Source organism: Verruconis gallopava (genome assembly GCF_000836295.1).
Source record: "Verruconis gallopava strain CBS 43764 unplaced genomic scaffold supercont1.8, whole genome shotgun sequence".
NCBI classification, from domain to species: domain Eukaryota; kingdom Fungi; phylum Ascomycota; class Dothideomycetes; order Venturiales; family Sympoventuriaceae; genus Verruconis; species Verruconis gallopava.
This window is the reverse complement of record NW_015622144.1, coordinates 717957-744172: the sequence shown is the minus strand read 5'-3', so window position 1 is coordinate 744172 and position 26216 is coordinate 717957. Positions and strand designations below refer to the sequence as shown.

At 43.0% G+C, this 26216-nt stretch overlaps 6 protein-coding genes across 6 annotated transcripts; 4 read left to right on the top strand and 2 right to left on the bottom strand.

The window, feature by feature from the left end:
* The first annotated feature begins 2152 nt into the window (after positions 1–2152).
* PV09_03255 (uncharacterized protein) lies at positions 2153–3827 on the top strand. Its single transcript, XM_016356430.1, has 2 exons — positions 2153–2719; positions 2772–3827. The coding sequence occupies exons 1-2, from the start codon at positions 2399–2401 to the stop codon at positions 3699–3701; spliced, it is 1251 nt and encodes a 416-aa protein (XP_016215953.1). The 5' UTR covers positions 2153–2398; the 3' UTR covers positions 3702–3827.
* A 171-nt stretch (positions 3828–3998) lies between these two features.
* On the bottom strand, positions 3999–5061 carry PV09_03254 (uncharacterized protein; the record flags this gene model as incomplete). The annotated part of the gene is made up of 4 exons (XM_016356429.1): positions 3999–4308; positions 4368–4645; positions 4729–4952; positions 5001–5061. The coding sequence occupies 4 exons, from the start codon at positions 5059–5061 to the stop codon at positions 3999–4001; spliced, it is 873 nt and encodes a 290-aa protein (XP_016215952.1).
* A 9590-nt stretch (positions 5062–14651) lies between these two features.
* PV09_03253 (uncharacterized protein) lies at positions 14652–17494 on the top strand (the record flags this gene model as incomplete). The annotated part of the gene is made up of 10 exons (XM_016356428.1): positions 14652–14718; positions 14786–14817; positions 14868–15431; positions 15486–15504; positions 15555–15749; positions 15806–16104; positions 16151–16357; positions 16417–16880; positions 16965–17277; positions 17327–17494. The coding sequence occupies 10 exons, from the start codon at positions 14652–14654 to the stop codon at positions 17492–17494; spliced, it is 2328 nt and encodes a 775-aa protein (XP_016215951.1).
* Positions 17495–17767: 273 nt separating this feature from the next.
* PV09_03252 (uncharacterized protein) lies at positions 17768–18139 on the top strand (the record flags this gene model as incomplete). The annotated part of the gene is made up of 1 exon (XM_016356427.1): positions 17768–18139. One exon carries the CDS (start codon positions 17768–17770, stop codon positions 18137–18139), a length of 372 nt encoding a protein of 123 aa, XP_016215950.1.
* A 390-nt stretch (positions 18140–18529) lies between these two features.
* PV09_03251 (acetoacetate-CoA ligase) lies at positions 18530–20649 on the bottom strand (the record flags this gene model as incomplete). The annotated part of the gene is made up of 2 exons (XM_016356426.1): positions 18530–20356; positions 20419–20649. The coding sequence occupies 2 exons, from the start codon at positions 20647–20649 to the stop codon at positions 18530–18532; spliced, it is 2058 nt and encodes a 685-aa protein (XP_016215949.1).
* An 840-nt stretch (positions 20650–21489) lies between these two features.
* On the top strand, positions 21490–24004 carry PV09_03250 (uncharacterized protein). The gene is made up of 5 exons (XM_016356425.1): positions 21490–21525; positions 21626–22149; positions 22204–22479; positions 22528–23393; positions 23471–24004. The coding sequence occupies exons 2-5, from the start codon at positions 22084–22086 to the stop codon at positions 23886–23888; spliced, it is 1626 nt and encodes a 541-aa protein (XP_016215948.1). The 5' UTR covers positions 21490–21525; positions 21626–22083; the 3' UTR covers positions 23889–24004.
* Positions 24005–26216: the final 2212 nt, after the last annotated feature.

Here is a 26216-nt window from a genome sequence, read left to right as displayed (position 1 = left end):
TTATCATTGGGCTGAACTCCTGGTTTTGATCCTTTGTGAATGGTTGCTTTGTGCAACCACCGCAGCTTCTTCGAAAACCCCCATCGTTCCATCCCCGTCCTAATCTTTCTGGTATCGTCTCCTGCATTCGCGATTTGTTCCAGAACAGCCAGATGATCTCTGACGATAATGCAAGAATCCACTTTTGAGTCTGATTTCATGCAACCCCGCTCGTGGACGTTCAACGGCAACCTGCTTGCGCAAAGGGCCAGATCCGTTTGGTGCATTTGTTCTCTGTGACGAGATTGAAACATCTTGAACAGGCTCCAGGAAGCTCACTCTGGTCACTACCTGGAGCCAGTTCCCTCCAGCCCGAGCACCCTGTGTAGCGTTGATCAACCTGGCCCTAGGATACAACTGCACTCCGAAAGCAGAGTACAGAGCATATATCTTCATTCGGGAGTGCTTCACGATAGCCAAACGAGCTATGCGACACAGACTCAGGTGCTTCAGGCGCTAGACACTTTCAGCTCTACAATCCGCACGGGCTGGTGCTCACCAATGCGCAAAGGAACCTGAATCTCATGTCTCAACGTCTGCCAGCCGACTTACTTCTTCCAATTGCTTCACAAAGTAAGTAAGAACAACATCTGTCGAAGACCATGTGAAGCGATGATCGGCGATCTAGATCTTTGCGTACCATATGCTCTCTCATCGTGGCTCTTGTAGTGGACAAGGGCCATTTCGATGCTGCGACTTGCTACCCAACGCATCCGAAGACGGGTATCTTTTGCACTTGCACCATGCTACCTGACCCTAGGCGTATATTGCGGGGAAACGAGCAATCGGATTTTGTATCCACAGCAGACTTACCAATGTCGTGAAAGCAGTGCATTTTTCCGGGATAGGTCGCAAATGACAAACATCTGAAACCTGAAAAATTCTCCGTCTGGCGCTGTCAGCGCCAAAATTTCAAAACCATGGTTCTCGTCAAGCTTGTCAAAGTCTTTTAAAAGCTATGATGTTAGTGAAGATCTGTTCGTAAATATCTGAGATACTTATTCGTAATTCAATGATACTCAAGGTCTCAATCCCTTACGTCATGGCACTTTCTTAATTTTCGATTGTAGTTTTACGCAACAGCTTCCTCACCTCTTATCTAGCCCCGAAGTCTTTGTTCTCAATTGTTCCCTCTTCACGTTGCCCGCTTATTCCCGTCCGGATTTGCTTTTCAATGTTATAATATTGCTTTCGCCCAAGCCTGCATCCCTAGGGTTGAGATCTTCATTTCCTGCATTTGGGGGCATGATTCCTCTTATTTCAGCCTCTCAACATGTCCGTGAGAGTCCAGGCAGAGGTTTTTATTCGTCAACATTATTCTGGAGGTAAATCTGTCCGTAGAAGCGCTTGTGATGAAACCAAAATTGTTCACAGCACTCTCGATGACTTGTTGTGGAAGACAAGTATAGGGTGATCGCAATTTGAATCGAGATACTATTTCCAATATCTCTTCATCACAGTTTGGGCAGGTTTGCCTTAATTACAAAAAAAAGAAATTAAAAAAGAAAAAAAATTAAACCGAAGAGCATGAGGCTGGTTTAAAGAACTCTGTACTTTGGACTGCGCCTGTCGAGCATGCCTAGAATTCGATCATTGTCTGAGTATACATCTGACTGCTGCTGTGTCGGAATTTGTTTGTAAGTTAACATTTCAAACCCCAGCGATCATTCTTCGCATGACATGCTCGACCTGCTGCCGACGGGTGCGTTGAGATGCTTTAACACACTCTACTTGTTCCCCAGTCTCGCACTCAATTCTTCAATGTATGTCTGAAAACATGGTCTGTGATATGCTATACAATGTAAACTGAGTTAATTAAGCGCATAGAATGCCGTAAGCATATGTGGCGCCCTCGACTGCGCACATTGTGACTGCTTCAAACTTGCCTCGATTAGAGTGATACGTTTCAATCATAGCAGGAGAGAGCTTCTTTAATAAAGTACTCGCGTGAGGATAGTCCATATATTGCAAGGTAATGGGACTAGAACCTTGTGAGGCATGCAGAGCAGATGTTTGATGCTTGGCGGTTCAGCCCGCATCGGCTAGCTACCGGGTCTCCATCGGACCAAAACAAAGGCCAAGAAATCTGACGGGATGCCGCTGCTGCCCTGGGTCTACAATACGTCGTACAAGAGCAAAGCCTATTTTCGGATTGCCGTTGTGATATTCATAATAAGTCTATGAAAAGAGAGTAAACTCTCGGCAGCATGTCTCGTAGACGTTTTCCAAGTTCTCATTCTGAATCCATACACCACCCTCTTTCGAGCAAGCTTTATGATAGTGTCAGCCAGTGCCAGAGTGCAAACACAGCAATAATTTCAACACTACTTGCTGGACTGTCCCGTGCCCAGCCTTGGACATGGATATTCTGATTTTAGGGGGCGGCTTCGCCGGATTCACTACAGCGCTTTCATTGACGAAATTTGCGCCACCGGATCAGATACCTAACATTACACTCTTCGAAATAAGTCCAGAGCCAAGGACGAGAGGAGGTGCTGTTAATCTCACGCCAAATGCTCTTCGTCTGCTAGACCATCTTGGAGCGCTCACCGTCATTAAGGAGAACAGATGGGGGGAAACGATTAATGCCATGGAAGTGTTCAACATTTACACAGGCAAGATTGCTGAATCAAGTTTTAGAGGACCCAATGGAAAAGGCATTGGGAATCCCCCATACAAGGTGAACTTAACGTAATCGAGGCTTGGGTTGGTTATGCTGATGCGAAGTATAGGCTCTGCGGATTACCCGAGGCCATACGCTCCTAGGAATAATGGAAGCGGCTGAAAAGCACCCTAACATCAAAGTTGTATTTGGCAAAAAAACTACCAAGATTGATGAAACAGACGAAGCTGTGACTTTGACCTTTTCTGACGGCTCTACTGCAAAAGGCGACATACTACTTGGATGCGACGGCATTCATTCCGTAACGAGGCTAAAACATGTCGAGCCTGAGCGGAAAGCGGTCTATTCCGGTATAACAAATGCGTTTGGCTACGCGAAAAGGCCAGAAGGTTTGGAGGTTCACTTTGAATGCGCGTCGCTGAACTTTTGTCAGCGAGGCATGATCTTGTGCAGCTTTTTCGAGCCAACGCACAGCAAAGTTTACATCGGTGGACTGATGGAGATGGAGGAAATCGCGGATCGGGATGGCTGGACTGCTTACGCCAGCGAGCAGAAGCAACTCAAAGCAGATTTTGCAGATCGCTTCAAGGGAACAGTGCTTCCAGCCATCGACCCACTGCTAGAAGCCGCGGACGACTTTTATCTGTGGCCGGTGTTCACCCTTAGCAAGGAGGGTAAATGGGCAACTAATAGAACCATGCTTCTGGGAGATGCCGCTCATGCAATGCCTCCGCAAGGCGAGTCCACCGGTATTGTTTTCGAAGATACTGTTCTCTTCGCTCGATGCTTGTTCCGCTGGGTCGAGTTGGGCAAGAAAGGCACCGTCAAGGATGCATTCAACCAGTATGAGAAGCTACGCCGGCACCGAATAGCGGTCGCGTATGACGAATCTAGCAAGGTCGTTGCCACCGTAAAGGACTCCGGTTGGCTTGGCCACAAGATCAAGATGGCGATTGTGCCGTGGTTTTTATGGTGGACAAGCGGTTATCGACACAAACACTTTGTAGAAGACGTCACGACTAGCGATCTCGGCTTTTAGAAAGATCGAATTTGCCTGCAGTTGGAGTTTTCAAAATGATACTGATTGGTATTATTAGAGGTCTCAGGCACTTTGCAATATAGCCTTGTGACGGTGCCTATGTTACAAGATAGCTGGAATAACAACTAAGAGAATAAGCCCTTTTCTTCTGAGGATATATGTTTGACATTATTCACACACCAATTGATGCGTCTGATGTTTGAACTCGATAAGATAAAAATGTGTAATTTTTTTATAATACTCTTGATCTGCTTCCTTCATAGCTCTGGGCTATGTAAGAGGACAAAATCGTATGCATCATAAGTTTGATTCTTTGTCTAGGATATCTAAGATTGGTTTTACTGCTCTCTCAATTACTTCTTTTGGGACCTCTGCTCCTTTCATTGATTCAGCTGAATCAGAACCAGGTGGCCTGATACCCCATTCCGGAATAACACGCTCACCAAAAAGCGATATCTCCAAGATCGTACCTCCGTTGTAACGGCCTTCTTTAATCAGCTTCAGCTCTGATTTTGCTACGTCTTCGGCTGAGATTGCAAGTGCGTCGCTGTATCCATAACGTTCTACAAATGCTGGATTTGCTGTCCATAACGGAGTTCTCACAATTCTGTATGAACAACAACATATTAGCGGAAGACTATGTATGAACTATGATTCAAAACATACCCTGGACATATTGCAACAATCTTGACGCCACAAATTTCTTCCAAAGGTCCCATGGATCTAGTAAAGCCAACTAGCGCATGTTTTGTAGCACTGTACAAGGGAGAAGCAAAATGAGCAGAGTATCCGGCAATTGAACCCATAATGAGCACAACACCTTTTTTACCCTTTGATCTCAGTGCTCTGATTGCAATGCGTGTAAGCTTTATTGGGTGACTTATGTTTATTTGGACAGATTTATACTGCTCATCTTCTTGGTCATCCCAAAAGTTGGACCAGTCCTATCAGTATTAAAAAGAGACACATGTTAGTTCTAGGGCACAAGACTTTGGAATCCTCGAGACAGGAAAGGAGTGGAACAAACAGGCTCAAATACTCCAGCGCCCGCCACAAAGATATCGGGGACGTCCCCAAACTCGGTGATTGAGACATGAATAAGATTTTCCAATTCCGACCATCTGCTGACATCGCATTGCTGAAACACAATATCATTATCAAATCCTTTTAAATCTTCACTAAGTTTGAGATCTGCGATAATCACTTTAGCACCTTCCGCTTGTGCAAGCTTAGAAAATGCGAGGTGAATTCCTAAGACATGTAAGAATGATAAATTTGATTGTTTCAGCATATACTGACCCGAGCCTCCTCCTGTAACAACCACGATTTTGTTACATAGTGTAATGTCCCCTAATAGCATGTTTTAAGCTGTTTATCAAGTTTATCAAAATATGATAGTTGACTTATATAGCCCAGCGAAGTTTGCTGTAGGCAATTTATATTTATTTAACCCAATTGGAGATCCGGGATCATATGAGAATGACATACCGCAGAAATGAAAGTTGGGCTCCGCTCGGAATGGAATGCGCAATTTTGCCGGTCCGCGTCTCTATTTGCTCCTTCCGGGGGATGCTAGGCGGCACCGGCAAATTTTTGTAAAAAATAAGGAAACATACATAAGCTGGTTGAAACATTAAAAATAGATATCAATCCGGAAACAGCACGTCACAGTAAGCTAAGAACGAATGTACGGAAAAAGTTTTGAGGCTGATCTCTTTCGAGCGTTGAAGACTTGAAGTTAAGGTCAATCTTGGGGATATGGAAAACTGGAAGTTCCTTTTAGTATAGTTATGATAACTGGCTGCAGAGCATATGATTGAGATAGAAAAGGTAATTAAACAAAACAGTAGTATATAAGATCTTCCTGTAATAAAGAAGGATAAGTCTATCTCTGCAGAAGCAAAGTAAAGCAGCATAAGGTATATAAAGCATAGCATTTTCCGTTGTCTCTCTATTACGTCTCTTATAGTTATTTCACTTCTTATTAATCTTATAGTTTATCTATTCAGTATAACATTAACTAAAATTTTTTTGGTATTTCGCGTCTTGACATAGCACTTTTATAACAGATAGAAGACTAAATAGCAGAGAACTAAAAGTAATACATGAAAACAATAAACGTATCATCATAAAGAAAGTATTCCTAATAGTATAGTGATAACTTAGCTATAATTGTTAGCCTTTGGCCTACCTATACAAAGAGCTTCTTACAAGTTCCTCCTACTTATGGCAAGAGCAAATCTCTTCCGCGCTTTCCTCAACCAACAACTTGGCTAATTTTTGTCTCAATAACCATGTCTCCGCATTCATCAATAACAAAGTGCGCTGATCCCACAAATATTGCGTAGTTAAGAGCCCTCAAGCGTTCGTCGCCAGTCTATTTAAAGTTAGTCACCGACCATATTTGCAATTATGTAATCTCTGGGAACAACTGACCTCAAATTGTATTTGAGTAACTGCAGAAATTTAAAAAAAAATTCTTAAGCACTATTCCAACTAGGAAGACTTACAAGCTTTGCCAAAATTCGTAGTTTTTGCATCTGGGCTACGTGTGAAAATGGCAGTGAAATCCGGATCCATTTCAATAATGCCCTGGTATTTGTAGAATATATATGAGCCACTATTATTCTTTAAGAGAGCATTGACATTGATCCTTATATAGCCATGAATTGCTTCAATCTGCAATTGATCAGATCCGTATTGAACTTCGGCATTAATGGAAACTGGATAATCTGGTTCACTCTGGATCGTTCCCGAAGCTATAGGCACAACTTGGACTTCAATGCTGTTGTTCATGCTGCCAATTGCAAATGGATCAGCTGGTTTTAGCTGCTATTGTTTAGTGATTATGTCTGGACAGAATTTTATATCACAACTAACACGCGCAGTGAATGCGGGTTTCAAATTTGGAAAACCAGCCATGTCGGAAGAGGAGAAGACCAAGAAAACCAGCCACAGCTTGAATGCTAAATATTATGCTATCGCACTGAAGAAAGAGAATAAAACTGGTCAAATGCTGGATTTAGAGAAAGTAAGGGCTGGATTTTGATTAGGGGTAACAGCTTGTATTTAGGATGGGAAAAACGTCTAACTTTCAGAGGCATAGGTGTTCCGATTGGTTCGGAGTCGAGTAACTAAGCACTCCGAAACCTAGGACTAGTAATATTGCAGCTCTTGCTTTCAATATTAGCCTGATCTATTAACATTATCACCTTACCCCTAGATTTAGTATCAAGATGTTAATATTTCTTCTTGCAATATCGACTGTTGCTAACCTATTCTGGACTCATGCTTTGGAATTTGAACGTTTCAGAAATTATATAAAAAGTCATGATCTATCATAATTACCCAAGATATTAAGAAAAACATGAAGTTGGTAGATTATTTCTTTTATGTAACCTATCATGACAGATTTATGTAGCACAAGCTTGAAGTATAAAGCACACATAAATAAGAGACAGCTATTTAATATATCTGATTGAGCATAAAAGGCGATGAGATTTTATGGATATTTTGTTTCCGAACATAACCTGACTAATACAGAGGCCCTAAGGAAACTATCGTGGAAGGACTACATTATGAAGAAGAATATACTCAGAAAATTTCAGTTAAGAATTTTTGAGAATCATTTGTTTGTCATATTTCAAACCTAGATGTTTTTAGGTTGCTTAATGCGGTGCGTTAAGCGCTCAAAGAACTCTTCAGTGAAATTACCCTCGGAATCAAGGGACTGCTGTGCCCTTTCCCATTCTTTTCGAATTACTTCCACTCTTTTACTGCTTCGTGGCTTAATATGGCATCTATTAGGATCAGAATTTTTTAGTTCACGCATTAGAATCTGTAGTTACCTACCGAAACTCTACTGGTCGGACAATGAATCCATCTGTTACCTTATCTTGCTCAATCGTATCCCCCTCTATCTTCTCAAAGGTGAACGCCCAGAGCATACGGGATATTGCCATGAATAATCCTCTTTGCGCAACATGAAACCCGGGACACACACGCCTACCTGCACCAAAGGTAAAATGTGGTCGAAGAGTCGAGTTTGGATTAATATCATAATTCTCAATCATCATATCCTCAGCACTATGCCTGGATGGATCAAATCGTCTCGGATTTTCCCATTTTGCATTATTCAGAGCCCAGACGTTCATCATTATCGTCGAACCTTTAGGAAAATGATAATCCCTGTAGGTATCAGGTTTAGAGTTTGAATGAGGTACAGCAGCGCTAAGGGTTGTAGGCATCCATCGCAAGGTTTCAGTAATGCAAGCCCGAACATATGGTAAGTTTTGGCGGTCATCCCACTCTGGTAAACGATCTTCTGGTACAATACTATCTATCTCAATCTGTGCTTGCTTCTGGGACTCTGGATATAGTATCATTGCCTAAAACATAATTAGCAACGTAGAGAGGAAAGTATGTTGGCAAACCTTAATAAAGCCGAGGGTTGTATTCCATTGAGTATCACTAGAGTAATGTTAATCTAGATCATTTATGCTCTAATATACTTACGTAGCTGCGCCAAAACCGTGAGCAGCATTATGCGCTATTTCGACTTCAGTGAGGTGATCTTCGTCGTCATCAAGAAGCATGTCTCGGATAAAGCCTAATGAGGGTAAGCTATGCTGCTCAAATTAAATTAATATTTAGAAAAGCAGTACTTGGATAAACTTTCCCTTCGTCGATTTTCTGTTTCGCTTTTTCAAGAAGGTCGAAAAATAGTCGATCTTCAATCCTTTTGATAACCTGTATCTTCCGTTTGAAAGGAATAAAAAGCTCTGGTAAAGCCTTGAAAAGGGGTCTCAAAGATGGAAAAAAATCCACAAGCTGAAGATTTGCAGCTTCGCTTGTCTTATCCATCCACTATGCTTGATAAGATTACTAAATCAGTCATATAAGCAGAGAAACTTACATCCATCAAATCTTTAATATGACCAGTTTTTCCATCAGCTGTCCGCCAACCATAGATTACAGTTGAGGCTACACTCGTGGTATAGCGCTGAAGATGGCGGGAGAAATCATCAGGCCTTTCTAAAAGATCTTGTAAGAGTTGAATGGAATCAAACGCCTATCTTTTGTTACGGGTAATGGTTTTTGACTTATGATCCCAAACCTACTTGGTATGGTAGATACTGATCTGCAGATTTAACATTTAATCTGAGATGATACATTTTGCGCTGTCTTCTCCATGTGTCGTCATTGCTGTAAAATATGAGCGGTTATACAAAACCAAAAATATTTGACCTACTCCCTGAAAGCGATATTCATGCTACCATTACCAAGTTTGCGAATATATAAGTCTGGGCGTGCAGAGTATATATTACTCCTCTTTTCCAGAAGGTCTCTTACGACCGCTGGGTCGTTAATAAGGATTAAATTCGTTTCGCCAGTCTTCAAGCCTATGACAGGGCCATCTATCAAATTAGATATTATTTGTTCAATTGAACAGATATTACGTTAAAAAATACATTTGTTTGCCCATTCTTGGAATTTGAGGTGGAAATCTTTCACTGGCAGTTGGTGCAAGTTCCCGATCACAGGTAGAAGAGGTGGACCTGAAGATGCTTAGATACTGGTAGTATACTTAGCTTGAGTGTTACTATACCTGGAGGAAATCTTCGGGGCCGATCTTTGTATCCCAATACTCCAATGGTCAAGGCTATTACGCTTATGATGAGAATGAGCAACATGATTGTAGAACTGAAGATAATCATGTTAACCAAACTTCGGAATCTTCAGCCGTATATCTGGTCTTTCAATTAGAGCTGGTAATGGAATAAATACATCTGAAACCTACATGGTAATCCAATATCTTGATTCTAATCGGAAGTAGACGGGCAGGAGATGATGGATCTTGACGAAAGAGCCATGGCTCGGAACCATATATATCTCCGCATCCGATCAAAACAGTACCATCGCGGGATCGCGTGGTTCCGGAGCAGAAACGCAAATTTCAAATAATCAAATAAATTTTGTTAAAATAGTAGAACTCCTTTACCTCCTTATATACTGCCTCCCTGTAAAGCCGTAAATTTTTTTTTGTTGAATTTTAAGTTACTAGGCCTTGGCAATAATCATGAGCTAGCGAAATTAGTATATCAGATCCTCCATCAATAAATGAATTAAATATAGTCGTAACTGATCAGTTAATTTCTACTTAATAGATGCCCTAGGATATTTCATAACTAATTTTTTTTCAAGTTGGCCGAGTCCTAACGAGCTTGTCATTGCGAAGTTTGAAGTGCTGCGAGCTCAAAGCTCCTTTTGAAACTCGATATGTCAAGGTTATTAAGTCGCGAAGCCAAATTACAGAGCATTGTCTATGGGCATAATTAAGAAACTATGTTTCTGGAATGGGTTGAAAAACAAGATGATAGCAATTAGATATATTCTCTTTCGTCCTGGCCGAACAGTCGCATGGGAGGTATATGCAACTCGAAGACGTGAAAGGTGGTAAGAAAAGGCTTTTTAGGAAACTGTTGGATCGAAAATCGAAGATGGTTATGAAAGTGGAATGGATTGGTTTTGAGAATCACCACTCTGTAATAGTGTAGCTCCCTGTATTTTGACCCTCAGGGCTTCAGCATTGCAAGTTTATCCACCACCGAGTCGCCACTTTTTGTCCTGTAACTCAAAATTTCACAGGTTCATTGATTGGATTATAAGCAAATTAAAGTCCAGCTGCATGAGCACTTGGGACGGAGGCCTGTTGGTCTTATGAAAGTAGAACTCGTTAAACATTGCACAAGACTCTTTGATCAGTTGATGTCCGGACGTGGTAAGTAATGATTCCCTGCCGTGGGATGATACTTCCTTACCAATAGATGAAAAGCATCCCGACGCTGACTGGAGAGTCGCCGCGGAGGTCCGGCTAGATAAAAGTAAAATCCGGGCTCCGCTTCTGAGAATGTATGGTCCGGGCAACTGGCTGCCGCATACCCTTCAAATCTATTAAATCTGACTCAATGATCACCAAGTTTTACAAATAAAAAGCAAATACATTTGGCATCAATTTTTCAACCATCTTAGACAAGCGCATCGCAATATGTTCATCCCAGGAACAATAAGCCGTCCACCAGCAGACCTAGTTATACCCCAAGAAGAACAATTAATTTTCAATATTTTAACTTACATCCCATTTATATTTCTTTTATATAAGTCCTTCCAGAATATATATACAAACGCCGACCCAACCTGCCTTTTTTTCGCTACTGGTGGTGTCATCGCTTCCGTCTTTGAACCCATACTCGATGTTATGGGTTTCTGTTACTTTCCGCGAGAGGGGAACATGGTTGCGTTCGAGCTCTACAACAGGCCTATTCCTGTTCTCGTTCCAGGTACTTATGGGTGGTTCGTTGGAGGCCTTGGCTATTGGACATTGTCGACTTTCAATCAGAGCTGCCCACATAGGGAAGATATCTGGGGTATATGGTTGCGGAATTTTAGTTTTAATCTAGTCCTCGAATATACGGCATTGTATGGGGGAATGTATATTTACTACGGCTACCAACCCTTCTCGATCGGTGGTTTTCCGCTCTGGTTTCCAGCTTGCCATGCTTTTGCGCCCATCATGGCTGCGACACTTATATATTTGATTCAGAAAGAGCTTGTAGGTTGGAGGCTGCTCCTGATTATCCCTATTGTGATACAGACTTATGGTATGGCAAATATTGGACTTGGATGGCCTGTTTGGGTTGCATTGAGCTTAGATAAGGGGTTATATGTCTCTTATATTGCAGGAACAACCACATTCGCTATGGTTATGTCAAGTCTATGGATTTTGTCCTTGGCATTTGAGAGAAAGGATGTAAAAAAAAATTGACCTAACTATATGAGTTCCTGCAGAGACGTTTCAATTACCTTCTTTATTTGCAGGAGCGCCGAGAATCACTCTGTGCATGAAGCTCCTTCCTTAGACAGGGTAAAGACTAGGATTTGTAGCATTATCGTCGCCATAATCTTAGTAGACTATTACATATTGAATATGAGTAGTAGGTCATTGAAGGTACTACTCTTCCGTGTAATCCGTGAAGAATTGATATCATCCCATGCACTATTAGTATTACTATATCCAGATTTCCATCTCTTCGTGCTAAGGACTCTAGTACTTTCGTAGGGCAAAATAGCCACCAATATTTCAGTCCTAGATAAACTTTGATAGTCAATTTCAGATTCTTGCGAATAGTATGAGCAGTACAGAGCCATACTATTGCTTCATATGTTCGGTACGATGTAGATCGTAAGCTCGATGTGCTTTCTCATAAGAGCGTCACGAATCTGGCAATCCTTGGCTTAGAGTGTTGCATTGTTGGGATTGTGGAGTTATATTTTGCAGACATTCTTAATCAGTTGTCTACTTGGTAAAATGCAGGATCTACTCTATGACCGTCATAGGCCATCATTTCTTCAATTGTCCAATCCTGATGCTTATGCCCTTCAGGCACATTTGAAGACAGAAAGATGGTACCCTCCTCAAGATGCTTAACTACAGCGTCGAATTGCTCAAATGCGTACCTTTCCGCGTCATGTCCGTTCAACCATTCTGGCTGCGGGAGTTTCAAAAACTCAGGATTAGTTGCAACGACTTGCCAATCTGTTTGATGCCATCTGTGTCGTGTTTCCCATCCCATCCTTTGAGTTAAACTGGTTCTCTCATATCTGTCTTTCTTAGCTCGAAAGTCTTCAAAATTCGTTTATTTACTCATTTCTCACCTCAACCGCTCGTAGGCTTTTAATGCGAGGGGAATTCTTTCTTTCCCTCCTTTCTGAATCAAAGCAGCTAATGTCACAGCGTCCTCGACAGCTTGCGAACCGCCTGTTCCAGATGTGGCAAGATGGGGATGCGCAGCATCTCCAACGAGCGCTACCCTCCCTCTTTTGGATATCCATTGCTTATTTGGATTTCTCCAAAGCAATTTATGGTCAATCAACGCATCTTCAGGGATTGACTTCACAATTTCCTGAAGGACAGGGTCCCAGCCGTCTATGACGGCAAGCATTTCGTTAACATAACCTTTTAAGTGCCATGATTCCTGAATATCAGTGTTATCCTGTGGAATTCGTCAGCTGTGCCTTTGAATAAGGGGTACAAACTCGGGACACGAGCCTTGTGCGTTGCGAAGCAAGTACATTCCTGCAGCTTGCTGTTGGTGGTAAGTATTGCATGGGTGTCTTCAGCAATCCAAATGAAAAACTGGTCATGATCCGCCTCTGCAAATTGTGTAGTTAAAGGGCTATTTCGCAATTTTTCTAATGGAAAACAAGATCGATAAACAGCGAAACCGCTCTTCATCGCCTTGGATTCAGCGCCAGTAACAAATGATCGAGCTTTGCTATGCACTCCATCTGCAGCAAGAATAAAATCCGCATAATATTTTTTACCATCATGAACGACGCCTGCCATGTTTTCATCCTCAAAATATTCCGTTATTCTAGCGCTGAATATAAATTCAACGCCAAGATCTAGAGCGCGAGAATATAGTAGATTTTGAAGCTTCGTACGGTTCGTATATATATTGGGAAAGCCGTCAAAATCTTTGGGTAGTAGCTGATCAAGCAATAACTTTCCGTTTTTGTCTTGGATTTTCATGTGGGCCGGCTGAGCGGCCATTTTCCAGATTTCGTCCATGATGTCCTCTCCCCATTTGCTAAAGATACGTGTGGCGTTTGATCCCACCATGATGACATCGCCTGCGATATGTTCAATGGGCTATATCTTCTAACTTAAAAAACCGAGCATTTACCTTGGCGCTTTAAGTCAGCTGCAAGCTCAAAAACTCGGATTTTGGCACCATGCCGGGCAAGTGAAATTGCGCAGGAGAGGCCTCCAAAGCCAGCACCAATCACAATAACTTGTAGATTAATCAATGAAGCCATTATTTGTAAGATGCAATTTTGGGAATATAGCAAACTTTCGTATAATAAGTAAGCGGAGCGAGCTTCTAGAGGTGTAGATCCAACAGCCTTGCGAACTACGGCTGCCAAGGTCGGAATCCGGAATCAAGTCATCCGATGGGTCACCGAGAAAGCAAGTATATCTGTTACATGATTGGGAAGTGCAATTAACATTCACATCCGGATCTTATTACAGGCTGGACATTCAAAAAGGATTCTAGGTAGCTGTTGGCTCCAACCGTGTTGGCCTGACATTCCTTTTCATGGAGTTTTCCTTATGGTGTTGTTCCGTCATTCATTCCGGATCAATTTGCATAAACTTTCAATTAACCATTCCTTAATCCCGGTAATTGAGTCGTTAATAACTAGATTTATTTTGTTTCTCACAAGTGATCATCATGTCAGACGCACACACCGGGATTTATACAAGTGAAATCTTCGGCTCAACCTCACAAGAACCCCTCAGCGCAAATCTGCCCGCAGAATATGTTGAAATTAATTTTCAATTCGTTGGCCTGGCATAGATTATTTCAATGATATAGAGGCTGTCGGCAATAGCAGCTGCAAAAGAGAAAAATATGCGACTTGGACATTCGACGACGTCAGGGGCGACATGCCCTATTGACGATTTCGTATGCTTAGACAGGATTTTCCCTTAATACACTGTTTGAAGTGATGTGCCGAGAGATCGGACTTGCGCAAATGAATAATTTACGTTTCTTATGGCTGGCATTTGTTTTCCTAACACTGAAGACACAACCTCATCCGGAGGCTTTGGAACACATGCTCCGAAAATATGTCCACTCTGGCATGGATGCTATGCCTAGTCAAAAGTGAAAGGCATGGTGCTCTATTTTCGTGGCGCATTTCCCCAAGTTTACAGGGGCGAACAACCTGTTTGCGGGGAAACTAATGCCGGCAGACACGTGCTTATTTCTCGAAAACGCATGCTGCTGCAAGCTCATTGCGAACCGAGACTTAAGTCAAGCGCTGTGCGAGTCTGCGGATCATTCTTAATGCTATACACAGCAATATTGAATCTCAAATTTCAATATGGCTCCAAGAGAGGGTCCAAAGTGTCCCCTAGCCTGCAACTACTGCCGTCTCAAGAAGGCAAAATGTAAGCCCATGCACAGGCAGACAAATCTCCATGATGATATTCGTTGGGCACTCACCCCCACATATAGGCAATGGAGTGCGACCATGCAATAACTGTGTTGTGAGGTTCTTCAACTCTTAACAAGTACACGCAGTGTTGATCAGAGACAGAGTCGTCGAGAAAATTGTGTGTTCGCACCAGCACCGCAACGGAAGAGGAAAAAGGCCGCCGATAGCGCCAAAATACTAGAAGACAGACTCGCTCGTATGGAGTCGTTGTTCAATGCAGTCGTGACAGAAAGAACACCAAATTCAAGGAATGAGGTAGAGACTGAAATCTTCAGCATCGCCGATGCTCGAACACCTCACGTACAATCCAATCGAATTTTGCATGCCGCTTCAAAAACGTCTCTTTCAAGTCAACCGGAGCCTGAGATAGGCAATCTGCCCGTTAATCCTACATCTGATGACGTGGCTTTGAATATTGTTAACGAAAATGGTGTTGCCGATCAAGACTATCGCGATCGCGGTGACATTCCAGACATTGAAATGTCTCTTTCTAGCTGGTCTGACAGCGTCACGAATGAAAACAACCCAGCTAGGGCCTCTTATGCACCATTTGACTCTGAGCAGATTGTCGGAGCAGACCAAGATGCCAGGATTGCTATTGTCAAAGAAGCTCCGTTGCTAACTCCAAAGACATGGGCTGAAGATAGTGTTGTGTCGCCACAAATTGTATGTATAGTACCGTGATTTAAACTTCGGATTAAGGGCTAACAGTTTCGATAGAGCAACTTTGAGCACCATGGTTGGTCTTAACGCGCGCTCAGTTTAATAAATACACTAAGCAAATTACAGGCCCTACTTCATATCTATCAATATGTTCTCATCCAGCGGTCAGATGGATTTCGCAGATGGGTAGTGCTCCGGACTTCGTTTCAACTGCCCAAAACTTCTCACTAAACACGACTCGGACATTGAAGTTGGACAGTAAGCTTTCTACAGAGAGAGCACCGGAGCCGGATGCTGATATCGCTCGGATCTATTGCGATGGTGCGAGTTCCTAGATATGGTTCTTCGCAAATTGATACTGACATAACCCCATGCAGCCTATTTTCAATATTCTATGGAGGGAGTGTTTGGTGTGGTTGACCGCAAGCAGTTCGAGACAAAGTTAGAAGCACAGTTTTGTGGTGACCTCAAGAATGACGATCCTGAATGGTATGCATTGCGTAATGCTGTTTACGCTTCAGGATGTAAGGTTTATTTGTCACGCTTGTCACGATCTAATTCTTTTGTCAAGTCGCAAGAACAAGCCTGGAAATATTTTGAGAATGCTCTTTCTGTCCATACTGAACTCATATACATGCGGTCAAGCTTAATGGCCATCCAAGCCCTCGTCACCATGGTCAGTAGACCATACTATAGTTGAATCAATAACTGAATCGTGACAGGCTTTCTTTACCGAAGGGCTAGGTAATCCAGCTTTAGAGTATATGCTTATCTCTAATGCTGTACGGCTTGCTCAGTCCAAAGGTTTACATCGCCAGCCTTCCGATGCTTGGAAAATGAACGAGTCAGAGATCCAACGTCGAAGCTGGTTATTTTGGGTGATTTACTCTTACGATAAACATATAGCATTTCGTTCTGGAAGGCCCTCGGTATGTCTTGCTTTGATAAAACGTGGCTGCATATAAAATTCGCTCAACATAAGAAACAGGCAATAGACGATGATGATATCAGCTGCGACATGCCTAAGCTGAACGTGGAAAATGGCATACCGGATAAGGAATTTGTTGTAGAAGTTATTAAACATGCAAAAATTGCTTCGCGCATTGCTAAGGATCTAACATCGGCCAAAAGCTCAAAACAGTCTCCTGACCTGTTAGCTCAACGGGCCCAAGAGCTTGAGAAACAATTAAAAGAATGGCGGGAAAGCATACCAGCCTCAATACCATCATTGAAATCCGCGAATTCAACGATGATTCCTGGTGGTAATTCGTATCACGCAATTTACCTTCATTTCGCATATTTTGGAAGCCTGGTCGCTATCCATTCCATCTTTGCATACCCGTGGTACTATTTCGCGTACTCTGACAGGCAGAGCTCTTCCCTGAAAGATCAGGTCTCAACAAGCGCAAAAGCAGTTATGGAAGCATCAAGAGAGATTGTGCTAGCCACTAGGTATATCGATGCTTCTCGTCCGTGGCCTGCATGGTGGGAGACTCTTCCCTTGATATATATCGCTTTTGAACTGATGGTATTTAGGCTAGTTTTCTTCTATCCACTCTTGGGCCTAATAAATATTTTTATTCACATATTGAAGAACCCAAACCTCCCCACAATTGCATCGGACCTAGCGCTGATGGACATTGTCGCTGGCCATTTTGCATACCTATCATATCATTCTGATTCTAGGTTGTCATTTCCATTTATCGAAGATATCATTCGGATTGCCCGCACAGTTGTCAAAAGGGCAAAAGATAAAGATCTGGCCTCGCCCACTCAACTAGAGGGAACGGAAAGGATCATTTTGAATTCCATGAATGGTGTAGAAAGTCAAATATTTTCATCGGACGCGGTAGGTTGTGAAACTAATGAGTTGAATCAATTTTACTGATGTAATGTAGATTGAAAACTTTGACCAGTTCGATTTTACACAAGAAAGTTGGCCAACTTTTATGCCTTCAATTTCTCAGGTGTCCTCAATGGCAGCAGACTGCTTCCGGTTGGGTGAAGTTGAGCCATCCTTTGAATTACGACATCCGGAAGAATCTGTGATTCTTTCTGGGACATAGGAGCAACAACATGAATTTTATAGTCATGTCGATAGCATTGTTTCGAAATTGGAATCGAGTTATTTACGTCCGAGTAAATTTTCGGATTGATACAAAACATCATCCAAGAACCCTCGTTTCCTCCTGATCAAGCCGTGCCTCCTTAAGAGTCAATGTGCCTTTGAATACTCACTTTTAAGTCTTAATTTGTTCACTCAAACATTTTAGCGTAAAGATTCTCTCCAGACGTATTGGATAGCGTCTTTAAAGTCAGGACACTATCCGGTCTAGCCCATGTCGCTGTTCGCACCTCAGTTTGACGAAATGGTATTATTCTACAAGACATTTCTAGGTGCCGAAGCAAGCTATGAAAATGACTATTTGTGTTCTCTCCGCTATGAGGAGGAGCACCACCGCATAACTATCGGAAAGGATCTAGGAACAAAACCCAAAGTTCCTACAACTTCGGGTCTGGAACATATTGCTTTCGCATATTCAACCCTCAAGGATCTCGTCTTATCATATAAGCAACAACAACGTTTTTCCATTGAGCCCTTCCGGTGTGTGAATCATGGGCCAACAACAAGTATGTACTACAGAGACCGCGAGGGAACTCGGGTCGCAATCCGCGTGGACAATTTTGACACGCCGGAAGAAGCTATATAATTTATGGCCCACCCACGATATGAAATGGATCCAAGCGGGACAGATTTCGATCCTGGCAAACTTCGAACAAGGTTGGAACCTGGAGAAGACGAGGAAAGCATCAAAAAAAGGGTAGAGATTGGGCTGAGAGGGCTGGATTCCGTGCCACATTGAATGACTTAATATAATTTGATTTCTAATACCATTTTTTATTGCTTTTTTGACTATTATAATATTCTGTTGTCTTCTTGTGTCAGTGAATACGCATTTGATTCGTCGCGATTGCGATAGGTGACGTTAATGTAGCTTCAATGTAAAACAAAAGGCCTATTCATCCTCGCACGAAAAAATCTGTTGAAATTCCAATAATTTATTAAAGATTCGATGTTAACTGGGAAATAGAGCCTTTCTTTATAATCGTGCGTACTTCCACTGCTTCCTCAGCTCCTCATATTTCTGTTCCACATGAAGAAATGATTGATAGAACATCAAGCAGTCAGGATTTTGAACGGTCGGACTGACTTTGAAAGGTTGACCAGATATTATTTTTTTGACCAAGATTTCCACCTTCTTTCCGTTGATTGTATATGGAATTTCCGGAGTTGCAAAAATGAACTTTGGTACATGCCGCTTGCTCAATCTTTTCGCAATGCTTTCTTTTAACTTGTTATGCAATGTTCTTGACAGATTTTCTTTGGATCGCAATTGTACAAACAAGACTACATGTTCGTCATCGTCATCTTTTCGTCTCTGTCCCACGCAAAGACTGTCTTGGACCTCCGGAAACTCTTGAACGACGTTATAAATCTCGGCGCTACCGAATCGTACTCCAGATGGATTTAAGACACCATCAGACCTTCCATGTACAGTAAAGCCTTTGGTTGTGGGATTCATGGATACAAAATCTCCCTGAATCCAAGTGTGGGCTCCAAATTTCTCGAAGTAAGAGCTTTTGTACTGGACATTCTCCTTGTCTCCCCAGAAGAACACCGGCTGGCTTGGAAATGGTTTTAAACAAGCTAACTCACCAGCCTCGCCTTTGAACGCCACAGAAACTGGCTCTGTTTCGTCCATACTGAGTATATCCACTGCCATGCCAAGCGATGGCCCCTGAATCTCACCCGCAAACAGTGGAATCGTAGGAACACCAGTGACCAGGGAACAAGCAAGATCAGTACCGCCACAAGTTGAATGAAGGTGTATGTGCTTTGGAAACCCATGTTTATAGAACCATGTCGCGACATCTGCCGTCAAAGGACTTCCCGTTGAAGTGACAGTTCGCAAATGGGACAAGTCAAGGGTCTTTTTCGGGCATATCATCTTTGTTTTCAGGTGGGTAAGAAATTTGGCTGAAGTGCCAAAAACGTTCACCTTAAGGTTGCTCACCAAACGTAGAAGAACCAACTCGTCAGGTATGAAAGGAGATCCGTCATACAAAACGACTTTACCACCATACGTTAGCGATACCAACACCATAACCCACATGATCCATCCTGTTGTCGTGTATTGCATTACTGTATCACGAGGTTTGATGTCATAATGAAGTATCGCGTCTTTCTTGGCCTGTATGAGAAGTCCACCAGCGCTGTGAACAATGCACTTCGGTGATCCGCTTGTGCCCGAGGAATAGACTATAAACGCTGGGTGATTGAACGGTAGTTGCACAAAACTAAGTTTTCTCGGAGTTGCCAAAGCGAGAAAACGATCCCATAAAATCATCTTGAATTCCGTTCCGACCTTTATCTTCTTTTGGGATAAAACAATTATACTTCGCAGACTTTCATTTTGAGCTAGCTTGCGAGCCCAGATGAGGTTAGTACTAGTGAGATCTCGTCTTTTATTGTTGTAAACGGTCTCGCTCTCGCAAATGATGAGTTTGGGTCGAATTTGCGTAAGACGACTAAGTATTGCACTTGACCCCATCTCTGGAGAGGAGGCTGACCATATTGCTCCAAGACTGAGTGTCGCTAAACAGGATGCGATCGCTTCTTGTCTGTTGGAAATAATGGCTGCGACACGATCTCCCACCGAGACTCCAGAATTGATCATGGCAGAAGCGATTTTCTCAACTTGCGTACGTAATTCATCCCATGTGACATCTCGAACATGATTCGCACCCTCACTACAAACGTGAAGAATAACGGCACTCGGTATGAAGTTGCTGAATATGTTCTCTGTAAAGTTGAGCTTGATTTCGGGAAAGAAGTGCGGCGGTGGGAACATTGGAACCGTTGACATCTTTTTCTACATCAGCAAATTGTAGGTCCAAACATTTTCAACGAATTTAGACTTCAACTCACTTTCGCCGCAAACGCGATGCTAGGCTTTCTGTTGGATTTAATTCGAAGATACTCAAAGAGCAATATCCAGAAATCATTTGATGTTTCAGTGCATATAGACCATGCATGTAAATCGTGATATGATTTCAAATTGAGACCAAAACGGTTATTTGCCAAATTAATGAAGTCCTTAAGGTTTCCCCCATTCGCTGGTGACGGCGACCACAATTGATGAGACTGTTCGTTTGCCATTGCTAAATTATTCTCAATATTTTTTCTTAGATAATGAACGTTTCAGTCATACCATCGTGAATTTTGGCAATAAGAATGGCCTCAGTCTTCTTTTCGCTAATTCTCCACGCAAGACAGGTAGGTGCTGCATTGAACGATTGCGTTTCTGATTGGTCCGGAAGTAGGAACGAGGGCCAACTTAGCTCCGGAAGCATGCGCATCAGTTCAATTGGAACGAAGGTTCGAAATGGTCAGCCATCGTATTCAACAGCAGAAAACTTGTTCCCCGTCGGGAACATCCCTTCGTGCAATTCCGTGAGGTTCATTGTCTACCTGGCTGCAACAGGCTGTGCTAGTTCTAGTGTACGATGCACAAAAGGGAAATGATTCGGATTCGAATCGCAACACAAAAGCGGGAACGAACAAGTAAGCCATAATATTATCTGGAAAGATTTCTTGGAAAGTCTATTTGACCAGTACTTCATTCCTTCCGTAGTTTCATGGCGTGATTTACATCTGTGCCGCAGGTCGTTTCAGCAATCTTGGTCGCCATGTCAACGGGGAACGAAAAATGTTCGTGGACGTATTTCCATTCCCCGTTCTTCTTTCTAAGCAATGTCGTCGTCCTGAATGTAAAATCAAAAGGACTTCCATCTGCAGCAGTCCCCCAGTATCGTTGCAAAGCAGTGACGTAGCCAAAAGTATCAGTTACAGCCACTATTTCCATGTCTTTGAACCCAATTTGAGCATCTGCAAGGTATGGAGTGATTTTGTCGTAGTGCGCACGAAAACCAGTCCGAGGGATCATCCCCATAAGATCGAAGTACATTGCTTCATCGAGATCGTAAAAACGCTTCCCAGCGTCAGGGTTTTCTTTGCACACTTTATTACAGAAATGTGCGAACTCCTTGTAATGCTGCAAAATTTCCTCTTCAACAGCTAGCAAGTCTTGTTTGTGGTACTGGATAAAGATTAACCTGCATTGGCCTATCTCTAGATGCTTTGGATTTGACGTACCTCGCTCGGCTTCCCCGGAATAACTGAATACAAGTCTAAAATCGACTTGAGGTTTGTCTGTCTTCGATGTTAACATGAGTTCCAGTTGTTGCTTGGTCAAGAAGGGGAGAGCAAACTTCATCTTTCCACATGTTCATTTTTGATATCCTGAAAGAAAAAATATGGTGTATTTTTATTTTCAAGGCTTGAATATGTCTCTTCCTTCGACCGTCTTAGTTATCTTCCTGGGTGGCCTCAAACGCTTCCCGGAGCCAGATTTGACCCGGACAGCCGACTGCATATCTCCTGCTCCGGAAACGAGGATCGTGGAATGAAGAGCTCCACATTGACACTTACTGTCAATGCAATAGCCGGGGACTGGCGGTTTGATTCTAGATATTTAGAGTTATGCTGGTTTGGATTTAATTGATACTACATCATACTCAAAGTAGAACAACAATGATTATCCAAAACGACATCGAAAGGGGCTCAAAAATGCCCAGCTATATTTTACTATCAAGTATTGTAAGTTGGCTGGTTTGAACCCATTGTTTTGAAAAAAGAAGTAACACAAAATAGCTTGCTTTTGTTGTTTATGTATTATACTTTCACGATAAGCGGTACAAACAGTTACCTCCTGGACCCAGAGGCTTGCCAATTATTGGTAATCTGCTTTCGCTCAGAGACGCAGATAAGATACCAGAGATTACTACGGAATGGATGCGTCAGTACGGAGAAATTGTGTACACAAAGATGGGTGGAACACATTTTGTGTGGCTTAATTCGCCCAGAGCCGTCAAGGAGCTGTTGGACAAACGCGGATCTATATATTCCTCTAGGCCGCACATGCCCATGGTATTGACTTCTCTAATTGAAAGTACGCACATTCCTAACCTTTTCTAGGCCTTTGATGCCGTATCGAATCAAAAGAGACAGTTTTTCATGCCATACAGCGAGCAATGGCGAGCGGTGCGTAAGGTAAGCCATGCGGCGTTGAATCACAAGACTTCCCAGTCCTATGTTCCAGTTCAGGACTTCGAATCGAAACAACTTCTCTGGGAGTTACTTCATGCAAAAGATGATTGGGAATTCTATGATTTGAATAGACGGTATGCGAACAGCGTCATCATGCTTATCACCTACGGGCATCGCACAGCGACATGGGACGATCCTGTGTTTAAAAAGATCTTCCGTGTCCTAGAGCATTTCACTTTGATGGCTGAACCTGGTGCATGGCTAGTTGATGGATTTCCCAGTCTAGCCCGACTGCCCTCTGTGCTCGTTCAAAATTGGTGGAAGATTGGGCGTGAGTGGCATGCACACGACTCGGCTGTGTTCCTAGAGCTTTACCGCGACTTGGTCGCAAAGATTGAGTCTGGAACTGCACCAGACTGTTTTGTCAAGGACTTCTACCTTGCTGACCCAGAGAAAAATGGAATTGACGAAGAAGGTGCAGCCTATGCTGCTGGATCCATGGTTGAAGCGGGAAGCGAGTCAACATCAACGGCAATTAATACCTGGCTTCTTGCCTGCTTACTGTGGCCAGATGTTGTCAAAGCAGGCCAAGATGAACTTGACCGTGTAGTTGGCCCAGGTCGCCTACCTGAGTTCTCCGATGAAGCTAATTTACCATATATTAGCGCTATGGCAAAGGAAACATTGCGCTGGCGGCCTATAACAAAGCTTGGTACTCCACACGCAACTACGGAAGATGATTGGTATGACGGCTATTTCATACCGAAAGGATCGGTTGTGGTTCTAAATTGGTGGTAAGTTAGGAGTGTCTTAAACAAAGGAGCCCATATGCGAAGAATGAGCTTAAGATGACGATGCTGATCATTCACAGGGCAATACATTATGATGATCGACGATGGAAAAACCCTCATATCTATGATCCTTCCCGCTACGTCGACGACAAACGAACGACAGCAGAAGCAATGACTGCTGCAGACCCTGAAGCGCGAGATCACTTTACATATGGCGCTGGTCGAAGATCGTGTGCAGGCGTGCATATCGCCCAAAACTCTCTTTTCATAATCATGGCACGTGTTCTATGGGCTTTCAATATTAAGAAAGCGGTTGACGGCGAGGGAATCACCATAGAACCATCTACAAAAACATTGCCTGGTTTTCTCGCTATCCCAGAGAGATTCCCTTGCCACTTTGAGCCTAGAAGCTTGGAAAGGGCGAATTTAATTGAGAAGACCTGGCACGAAGCGGAGGCAACGGGGTTACAATGGACAAGACTGAAAAAGACCATGTGATTTCTCTGAATAATCTCCTCCATCAGATCAGCCCGTTTATTTGCAGCATGAGGATGTAGTCAATCTTTCGGAGTTTTAGATTACAATTGATTTGCTAATTCTAGCATATATTTTTGATCCAAGCTCTTCATCTGCTTGCTATTTCCACGGAAAATGCGTGAACTGGACGTTACTGATACTTAAATGAAAGACAGTTGGTTCATTAGTAATCTCCAGTGAATTTGAATGCCCAGTCTTTATGGCAAACATTTGATTGATTTGAGTGTCAAAGTGAAACTTCAGACTAAATTGTGCTAACTAGTATGCTAAAAATATCATCCTCATCTCTTGAGCTGAAGAGCAAGAGGTTCCTACCATTTCCAATGGTCATTTTGATAAGGCGTCTTCACCCAGGTTTCATATAGCTTGGCATCTCTGCATGACAATCTCCTATCACCCCAAGCCAATTGAGGGGCAGGTGATACAGCATGATAACTGCTGCAGCACAAAACCCGATGATAGCGAATGCGCGGACTGGCCCATGCAGTATTTGAGGCCAGTTCCAATATCCTCTTTCTATTGGGGAGAGACCATCCGGATCGTCGTGCGCCTTAAGACGCATTGCGGTAAAGAGACAACCCAAACTTGCAACAAAAATTGACTCATAGATCGGAAATTGGTATACTTTTCCCGGAAACAATGTCAATGGCCCGTAAGTTTTTGCGTAGCCATATCCCTGTGTCGTTCTGATGGCCGCATTCTCGATGACGAAATCGAAAATGAACTCCACCACCCAGACAAGAGTGAGAATACCAGCATTGGTCAGGGATGGAAAGCGCATTCGAATCTTGCGCGCCAGGTGATGCCCGAGAATTCCAAAGCCAGCGCAGAAGTAAACATACATTGGTGGGCCCCAGAGAAGAGACTCGGCATAACGGCTTGAAGATTTGTGGTTGTGGAAAGGGAGAAATTTGGCCCATACGCCCCGGTTGATACTATGAGAATTCCACATAAAGATATATTGATAACAATTTAAGAAGCCGTCCGCAAATACAGCTACTAATCCGCCACATACATGGCGTCCATCAAGTGATAGATGGCCGTTTTCTTTTGTGGAATGGACTTTCTTCAGACTGGGAAACAAAGGCACCAGAAGGCAGTACCAAAGATGAGTCACCAGAACGGCCACACTGAGTGCTTCGAAGACACGAAGACTCACAAGGCGCCACGTCTCAAACTTGTCGGGCCCAAGGACAGGTGCTGGGCGGAATTCCGTGGGAGACAGTACCCAGCGCACAAATGCCTGAGCGCAGATGATTGTCCAAACAATTCCAAATGCTGCGAATGCAGTTGCAGTCCCTTCTCGTGAATACTCCGTCTCCTTACTCACAGCGCGGCTGAGTAAAGGCTGCACTTCGGAAGCATCTGGTGAGCTGTGGCGACTGATTTTTACACGAGGAGTGTTGTAGGTAGACATGGCGGAATATCTGTCAAAAGTCGAAAGAGGGGGATCTCAGTGTTGGGCGTTCCAATGTAAGTAGGAATCTTCGAGTTAAAACTCAGAAACTCGACTCCCAGACGGGCTCATCGGCTGTCCGACGAGCAGCTTTCTTTGTTATATCACATCGTCGGAACATCTGAGAGTACACGAGACATGCAGCCAAATTCCGATAACTTGTCCGGATGCTACGGTTTTCCATTCCGGATCCAGAAGACGGCTTCCGGTTGTCACAACAAGGACTTCATGAATTTCCCCAGTCTAACACATGTCTTACTATAGAAATAGAGTCGTACAGATAGTGAAAAAATTGTCTCGCGAGATGTTTGTTTGACAAGAGTCAAGTAATCGTTACCGGCAGTGCTTATCCCTTGATGTGTTCAAAACTCTAAAGACAAGTCATTTGGTGCTTGCTGTTTAAAACTTTGTATCAAATACGACCGCATCATTATATTGCTCTGCCCTTGTGTTCGTACTTATGTGCCACAGACGTGTAAAATTCTGCGGATTATCTGTAGAATTGGATTGAAAATGGACACAACTACAGGAAGTGCGCATGGTTCTGCGTACATTTCGGGAATGTCGGAACTTGGAATCCAACTCCGCATCTTTTGCATACCTAGCCCAGGTAATTCATGTGTGACTTGACCAGTGACAAAGCTTGTGAGCTATCAGTGGTATCTGTAACTATATCAGCTCAAGAAGACTGGTCCAAGAGCCAGTCCTCACGACACCACCTAACCTTCTCAACTAAGTCGAAACCCACTGTCTAAATCAGACAAGACATTCTCTACTTCACTATCAACCTTGATATACTAGGCTGTGTTGTGCAAAATGATATTCGATAGCGA